The 9,418-nt window shown below is 39.3% G+C and overlaps 1 protein-coding gene across 1 annotated transcript; it reads right to left on the minus strand.

The window, feature by feature from the left end:
- Positions 1-1,446: 1,446 nt before the first annotated feature.
- Positions 1,447-3,693, minus strand: LOC118755552 (segmentation protein paired-like). The gene is made up of 2 exons (XM_036490383.1): positions 3,684-3,693; positions 1,447-3,392 (listed from the first exon to the last, which is right to left on the minus strand). Exons 1-2 carry the CDS (start codon positions 3,691-3,693, stop codon positions 1,447-1,449), a joined length of 1,956 nt encoding a protein of 651 aa, XP_036346276.1.
- Positions 3,694-9,418: the final 5,725 nt, after the last annotated feature.

Here is a 9,418-nt window from a genome sequence, read left to right on the forward strand (position 1 = left end):
AATAAACACTTTTCAGTAGTAGTTTTACATGCACTTTTTAGAGTGTATATAAGATTATAAAAATGTTAAATCACATTAAAAAAAATATGTACTTGTAATTATTGTATTCTCCTGATATGAACAATTTAAATATTAAAGCATTAGATACTTTGTGATTGTTTTGTGCGCATTTGAGCATTTATAACAAATTTTTCAGTTCAGTAATTTTGTCATAAGCATAAAAATGTCTGGTAACATAGTTGAAAGTGGGCTTGTCTGCATTCAGCGTATAAACAGACAAAAAGTAGTATCGGAAAAATTGATTTTCAGAAATAGAAAGTGCTTTCGAAAGCCAATTTACATGCAAGGTTTAACTGCTCTTGCAATCCCGTTTGGAAATACCTGAGTTTGAGAGACTTTTGAAAAGTAAAAGGACGTGGCGCTTGCCACGTTTAACAGCCACTTAACTGAATGAGCGTGTAATTTGTTGTTGCTAGCGGTACAATAAATGCACATGTAACAACAATCACACGCTCGTCCAGTTACACTTACGCAAGATACAACGAATACACAGAAGCGCGAATTCCACTTATATTTTCTTTAATACTCGTTTTCCATTAGTTCGCTCTCATGTAAAAGGTGGCAGAAGAAAGTTTAAAGGGATATCTTAAAATTAAAGATATATATATAGTTACTATGTATGTACACGTTAACGGTCACTACTCGCCAGGCAATAGCAAACCTTCGAGTACGCAATATTTTATGGCAGGCTTCTGCTGATTGAAAATCCGCACTGAACGGTAAACAAACGCATTGGCATAACGAAGTCGATTTTCCTTCCACTATGATTATTAAGCTACGAAATTTATATTTTATCTATGTGTCTATTTATACAAATAATAATACTTCTGCACACATTATTTATTTACAATACTAAGATGACTATGAAGAACGAAAGCCTCATTATCTGAACTAGTTTATAATAAATACTATATAGTATACTGCCTTATACATTTCATATAAAATAAACTATGATATGCTCCGTTACCGCCACTCAGCGCTGATCCACTTAGGCCCAATTTCAGATGGCCTATTTAAGTAGAGATTGTTGATTAACTTCCACTATTCATTTTAAGATCATACATTTAATCTGCACTTAAATGGCCAATATCGGCTATTTAAATATAAGATATGCAACCCTGTGTTTGTACCAAACAACCAAGATTGATTGGTAGGTTGTTTGATCAATCCCACCAAATCCCACCAAAAAAACAATCAGCTGTTCAGCATAAAATGTAAACAAACAAGCAAATGCAACAACAATTTCAAGGACCAAGCAGCAGTGCTGCCAATTGTTTAGCATATTTAAACGAAGTTGATCTGAAACCCAACGAAAGTTAAATGGCATTTAAACAACAATCCACAATTAAACTTAAGTGCCATTTAAATATTCATTTGAAATTGGCCTTAGTACCAGGAATGATAGAATGGCTGTGGCACAGCCGGATAGTTCATCTTTGGTGGCGAGCTGAATCCTGCACAGCCGAAATTCTGCTGCATGAAGTGGGACGAGCTGCCAGCCGCTGTCATGGAACCCATACTGCCGGCCGGCGTCGAACCGTGATGGAAACTCAAATGTGATGAGGCATATTGCGCGGCAGCAGCGACATGATGATGGGCATGCGGGTGCGCGTGGAAAGATTGCTGCGCCGGTGGTGCGCATTGCGAGTGATTATGCGTAAAGTCACGCTGATGATGGAACATCATATGCGCCGCCGCTGCCGACGCCTCGTTTACATGTGATGAACTCGAGTTCAACGAGTCCTCTGGTGAGAGTGGTGCTGTGGGACGTGTTGCTGCACCGCCGAGGTTAGTAGCATTCGAAGAACTCTGTTGTTGTGTCATTGATGCATTCCAGCTGGTATAGAAATGCTGCATTTGCTGAGTCTCCGCCTTTAATGTGCCTTGAAATTCCTCAACAGCGGACGCCGCATGGCCAGCAATATTGCCGCTAACATTGTGCTGATCGTTGCCATTGACGGTTGTTAAGCTATTGGGGGTGGGCGGTAGCTGTATGCCATTGCTATTACCGTTAGCGCCGAAAGCTGGTGATACCGATGCATTGGGATTCTCGTCGCATGACATCGCTTGCGCCGTCCCCGTCGCAGCTTCTGTTGTGATGTAAGATAGATGGTGCGTGCTATTGCTTTGACACGAGTTCGTTTGGTTGTCGTTGGTATTGTTACTGTTGGAGCGCATTAACGGCGAGATCGATTGATATTGTGCATGCAGCGATCCGCCTATTTCCACGCCGTGCTGCGCGCTGGCGCTCGCAGATGCAACAGTCGCACCGGCAGCGCCTAGTAAATTATGCGGCGGCAAATTATAAGCGGAAGCGTAAAATTGATGTGGCGGTGTCATCGAAGTAGTACCCGCAGCCGTTGCTGCGGTCGTGCTCGGCGATAAATTTGCCGCCGCGGCTGGCGCGGGATGGCCTGCATAGAAATCGTACACTTGCTGCTGATATGCCGCAGCCATTGCCGTAGCTTCCGCTGAAACGGCGGGCAACATGCCTGCGGCTGCCGCAGCCGCGGCGTAATTATTCGTCGCCGCAGCGGCAGCAGCAACGGGTGGAAACTGATGGGATACATAACCACTGCCGCCGGGGCCGCCTGCCATGCCGCTAACACCACCGGCACCGCTCATCGACGACGGCCCAGAGGTGTTTTGTTTGCGCAAGCGCGCACGTCGATTACTAAACCACACCTGTATGCGCGCCTCGGAAAGATTAGTGCGCTGCGCCAGCTCCTCGCGCGTGTAAATGTCCGGATATTGCGTGCGTTCGAAGGCGTGTTCCAACTCTTCCAGCTGCAGAGCGGTGAAAGTGGTGCGGCTGCGTCGTTGCTTTCGCTTCAAAGCAATGCCGGGTTCGCTTTCGCAATCGGAAGCTTCCTCATCAGATTGTTTGTGTGAATGTTCGGAGCTGGAGTTGGTCTTTTGGCCATCATCTTCGGCGCCGGGGGCATCACGTCCACGCACCAAGCCGGAAATGGCCGAGACTGAAGGTGCAGTTGTGCGATCGCATATGCCATCACGTATCAGTTTGTCACGTATTTCCCACGAGAATATGCTTGGATTTTGGCGCTTATACTCCTCAATGCGATTCTCAATTTCTGGTGTTGCGATGCGCGGCTTAGAACCGCCAATAATACCAGGACGTATGGAACCGGTTTCTTGGTAACGATTGAGAATTTTCGAAACACAGCCATGTGAGACGCGCAACTGGCGGGATATTACGCACGGACGTATACCTTCGGCGGCCATTTCGACAATCTTTAAGCGTATATTGTTGGGCAGCGGACGTCCGTTAATGAAAACACCACCCAATTGGTTGACGCGTCCTTGGCCCGCATCTGTAAAGGAAAAAGGGAGAAAATTTGTTAAAATATTGAAAAAACGAAAAGTAGTAGCAAACTGCAGAGATGGTAATCCGTAGAAATGGAAAAAGCCTCGAAAATCTCGCAAGTCTGGAAACTTTGACTGTATGTTAAGATTCCTTAGAAAAATAATTTCGAGTTTCAAGTTTGCCAGCTCTACGGGTTTAAGGAAATCACCTAATATGCAGTACAAATATGTTGAGAATATGGAGCCTCTTCAGACTACGTTTCCAAAAATAAATACATTTATGGTGCTTTGTTATGCACTGTAAACCATTTTCCGAACTCACAATGACCCAGCGTGTAATGGCAACTAATTTTCCAATTGCGCGAAACGCCACAGGAGCGGCAGTGGACGTTGTACCGCCGAGTATAGCAAATAGCCTAAAGTCAGGTAAAATGCGTCGATGTCAAGCGGACTTTTAGCAATGCGCGCGCGAGTTACGTCACCTGGCCATTCCACTCCAACAGAAAACCGAATTGAGGTTGACTGGTCAGCGTAACGCTACACCTAACAAAATACTTCAGTGCATTGTACCATCGAATTGCACAATAATAAAGAATTTGTCAATAAAGAAGTAATAATAAGTGCAACGACACTTTTAGATTGCCAATAATTCCAATTGAACAATAAACAAACCAATTTTGCTGACTTAGCTTAAATAGTTAATAAAATAGCTTGTAAGAACTTTTTAGATTCAGAAATGTAATTTCATTTACTCAATAAAGAGCGTCTTAACGCTAATAAAATATTTTTTTAGTTTGCGACACGCTGCAAACCTTGTCTGGCGCAGTCGGTAGGATATCAATTCCGAAGAATTGATAGAACCTAAAACGGCACCCTTAAGGACCGTTGTGAAACTCAGAGATAAGTGAATTCTAAAGAATTCCTTAAAGTGAAGTGAATTATCAAAATAATCACAAACTGAGTAACCGGGAAGATCCTGAAGGACTCCACCCACACAATTCTAAAGAACTGTGAAATTCAATGAAAAGTGAATTCTAAAGAATTCCCTTAAATAAATCTCGGAAATCAATTCAAAAGAATTGATATCGAACCGGTTTCAACTTAAGTTGAAAATTAGTTAAAAGTAAAAAGGACTAAATTCTTAAGAATTAGTCATATACAATCGTGAAAAAAATAGAACTTTAAAAACTTCCTTATTAAACGAAGTTAAATACGAAAACGGTTTAAAAACCGCATATTGTGTAAATCCTTCAAAACTAAAGGAAACAAGTGAAATATCAACATCAAAGAAGGAAGCGAAATACCAACGTCAAGGAAGCAAGTGAAATAAAAAAAAGGAAGCAAGTGAAATAAAAAGCAAAGAAGATCTCCAAATAATACAAATTCAAGGATATAATATCAGACCAAAAAAAAAATAAAAAAAATCAATATGACCGAAAACAATCAACCTTTGCCAGTAGCGGTAACAGAGCTCATTAAAGAAGCGTCTCGCATAAAAGAGTTCAGAGGCGATAAATCGTACGACCTCTCAGCATTTATAAGGGAAGTCGAATTAATCCTTCCACTGTTCAACGAGAATCGACCCTTACAGGAATTCATATTCCAACGGTATATCAGAACAAAAATCCAGGGAGCGGCGTTAAATGCAATACGAACATTGCGACAATCGCCATCGTGGACCACGATAAGAGAGGAACTAATAAGGAACTTTGGTATCAAGGAAACCTATCATAATTTATACCATCAAGCCATAAGTACCAAGAATAATAATTTAAGTGATTATTATCATAATTTAAGAAATATACTAGATAAACTTAACACTAAATACGACCAGGACAATAATAAGCCTGTCGAGTTTTCACCAAGTGTAAATGAATCAATAATCCTGAAAACGTTTTTGAATGGAATAGATCCTAACTTAGCAAGTATAGTTTACAGTAGGAATAAAAATTCCCTTAGAGATGCATTTTACTTGCTAGAAGAGACAGGTATGATTAGGAAATACGACCACAGAAATAATAGGTCAAATAGATTAGCTTCGAATAATAGACAATACGATTCAACACAAAATACTTCTCAGCCAGGATATATGCAGAATACCAGTAATCAGGGACCAGCAAGTAGCTCCAACCCTTCAGGGCAATTCAAACAGGCGAAAGCTAATTCTGGACAGTTCAACCGAAATTCTCAACAGAGTAGGCGATTCCAAAGTAATACCACAAGTAGAAATTCAGGTGTATATAAAACTGAACCCATGGAAGTAGATAACATAGAAGCCACTCACGAAGAGGGTGAAAATTTTCGGTCTCCGGCCAACACCATAACTTACCGCTAGTTAGATTAAACATAGGCAAGGATGAGATAGTATGCCTAATCGACACAGGATCGAACACATCTCTCCTTGGGGAAGACAAACTTCCAAACTATAAACGACAAAAGCTCACAAAACCTTTGATTTTTAGAACGTTAGACGGAAATGTAGGAGTGAATACAGAAATTATCACACCCTTACCAACAGAATTTAACGAAAATAACTTTATGAGTTGGAAATTGACAAACCTAAAGGACAAAAAATTCGACGGGATACTAGGACAAAATATACTTAGACCAATGGACGCAATCATTAACCTTAAAGACGAATACATCGAAATCCACAATGTAAGGATTAAATTTGTAGGTACTTGTCCACATAGTTACGAGGATATACACACACTCGAGACCACACAGCTAGATATCACTTTTATGCAAAAACTATTACGTGAAGATATGAATGATGAAGTTAGAGGATTATTACAGACAATTGTAGACGACAATGGTGACTTATTTTTTCAGGAAGGACAAAGACTTTCGCATACACATGAGGTAAAACACGAAATCATCACAACAACTGATAGGCCCGTATATTCTAAAATTTATCGCTACCCTCAAATCCACGAAGAAGAAATAAACAATCAAATGAAAGAGATGTTAGAACATGCCCAGCAAAAAATCGGTAATCGCCTTTAGTGGTAACATGTTCTAGAAGGCATAGCGTTATAATGCCTTCGAATTTTTTCGCTTCTTTTAGGCATTGCCAGTAATGCAAAGTAGAATGTCCTACAATATTTTATTTATCTCGCTTTTTCGTTTCATTTCGGGGAATGCAAAGTAGAATGTCCTATAATATTTATATTTTAATTCGTTTCTTTGCTTAATTTCCGGGAATGCAAAGTAGAATGTCCTACAATATTTTATTTGTTTCGCTTCTTTGCGTCATTTCTGGTAATGCAAAGTAGAATGTCCTACAATATTTTATTCGTTTCGCTTCTTTGCTTCATTTTGGGGAATGCAAAGTAGAATGTCCTACAATATTTTATTCGTTTCGCTTCTTTGCTTCATTTCGGGGAATGCAAAGTAGAATGCTGCATCGTAGTCAGCTGAAAAATGGAATGAATATCCAAAAATTCTTTTTCTACCGTTACTTTCTGTGGAAATTTGTCTCGCATATAAATCATGTTTTGCTTTGTTCAATTTGCAGCGAAGTTGAAGGCAGTCAATGAAGTGACGTACAAGAGTGAGGAAGTACAGTTTTAAGCTTAATTAAATATGCATGTATGTACATACCGATTTTAAAGAAAATCTAAATACCTAAATACATACATATGTACGCTGATTTATAAAAATTTTAATTAATTTTAACCTTTTAAGACATTTTCTGATTTCAATTTAATATAAATAAGTATGTACTTATCTAGGCATTCTACATTAGTTTCTCTGTAAGGCATTCTCTGATCGCTTCTCTGGATTCTGTTTATCCATGCGTTCTCCCTTCGTTTGAAGGTAATGCTGCGGGTAAGGGCTTACCTCCAATGACATGCCCATGTTAAAATAAGGCCTTCTTGAAGCGAAACGGTAAGCGATTCCCATCGCCTAGCTCGTTTCCACTTTCGTTTCTGTGGTAATCGTGTTTTTTACTGGGTGGTATCATTAGGGAAAGTTGTTCACCTTATAACTCTCCACTATGGATCGTCCCAAAAAAAGTGGACAAATCCGGCAAAAAGAAATGGCGCATCGTTATAGACTATAGAGCTTTGAACGACATTACGGTCAGCGACAAATTTCCCATACCAAATATTGAAAATATACTAGAGAAATTGGGAAGAGCCCAATATTTTACAACATTGGACTTGGCCAAGGGTTTTCACCAGATTCTTATTAAAGAAGAAGACAGGGCGAAAACCGCATTTTCCACACCACTAGGACACTACGAGTTTGTTCGTATGCCTTTCGGATTGAAAAATGCCCCAGCCACTTTCCAACGGCTAATGAATTCAGTCTTACGAGACTACATTAATAAAATTTGCGTCGTTTACTTAGACGATATCCTTATATTTAGCACAACCGCTGAAGAACACATGGAGAATATAAGAAAAATCTTCAATCGATTAAGACAGCACAACCTTAGAATTCAAATCGATAAATGTAACTTCTTCGCTACAAGCACAGAATATTTAGGACACATCTTGACCACAGAAGGAGTCAAGCCAAACCCCACCAAAGTGGAGGCAATTCAAAAAACTCAAGCTGCCGCAAACAGCAAAACAGATAAAATCCTTTCTAGGAGCAACTGGATACTACCGTAAATTCATAAAAAATTACGCTAAAATAGCTCAAGCTATGACGAAGTATCTAAAGAAGCATGTGAAAGTAAACGTCCATGATACACAATACATGGATGCCTTTTATAAATCAAAAAGGTTACTAACCTCTCCACCGGTGCTGAAGTACCCGGACTTCAAAAAGAAATTTGAAATCGTCACAGATGCGAGTGATTATGCCATAGGGGGTGCACTGATGCAAGCAGGACATCCAATATGCTACGCAAGTAGAACCTTGAATGAGCATGAAAAAAGTACTCAACCACAGAAAAAGAACTTCTTGCTATAGTATGAGCAGTTAACTATTTTAGGCCCTATGTCTATGGTAGGAATTTTGACTTACTGACCGACCATCAACCACTCAAGTGGCTACAGACAAAATACAAAGGGAAGGATATCAATCCAAGGTTGCAAAGGTGGATACTTAAACTAGGCGAATACGATATCAATATCGGCTACATTAAAGGTAAAGAAAATACCCTAGCCGATTTCCTAAGTAGAATAAATAATGATACAGGTGAAATCTACTTAGCAAAATCAAATGAACAGGTAGAGGATAACATAGACAACATAAGCACTTGTGCAACAATACATTCCCAAGAAGAGGAAATCAATGATCACTTTCCCGTTCTGGATACAGTGGTCAACCGTTTCCATACCCAGATAATTTTAACCGAGCATAAGAATCAAGAGATAGAAATAATCGACAGGAAAAGGAAAATATTTATCAGCCTAGATGATATAAATAGCGGTTTTATGTCTGACATTTTCCGAAGATACCTGAAATCAGGAAAGGTAGGAATTTTTTCCGAACTCCCTGATAGTGAATATAATACCGTACAACAAAAATTGATAGAATTATTTAATGGAAGAATAAAATTCTTCAAATGCTCACATCATGCCAAAGACATGCGGGATGAAGATGAAGCCTTCAGATATATTAAAAACTATGACTTCACAGAAAGTGGCCATTCAGGCATCAATGAAAACTACGAAGGATTAAAAAGGCTCATATACTATAAAAATCTAAAACAGCTTATTCACAAATTCATAAACAATTGCGATATATGCTGCCAAACTAAATACGATAGGAAGCCAATAAAACCGAAATTCCATTTAACAGAAACACCCAAGGATACTAACGAAGTAGTACACCGAGATACTTACACAATTAAAAAACCCAACTTCATGACCTTCATTGATAAATTTTCTAAGTTCGCAGTAGCACTCTTTTTAGAAGACAAAAATAGCATCACATTCGTCGAAACTTTACGAATGTACTTCGCTATGAGAGGGAAGCCTAGACTATTTATAACTGATAATGAATTTAATTCCGTAAACGTAAAGGACTTTTTAAGAGAAGAAGGTGTCGAAGTTCATTTTACCAAACCCAATAG

This window comes from Rhagoletis pomonella, unplaced genomic scaffold, assembly GCF_013731165.1.
Source record: "Rhagoletis pomonella isolate Grant_MI unplaced genomic scaffold, Rhpom_1.0 Rhpom_scaffold_06550, whole genome shotgun sequence".
In the NCBI taxonomy this organism is placed as follows: domain Eukaryota; kingdom Metazoa; phylum Arthropoda; class Insecta; order Diptera; family Tephritidae; genus Rhagoletis; species Rhagoletis pomonella.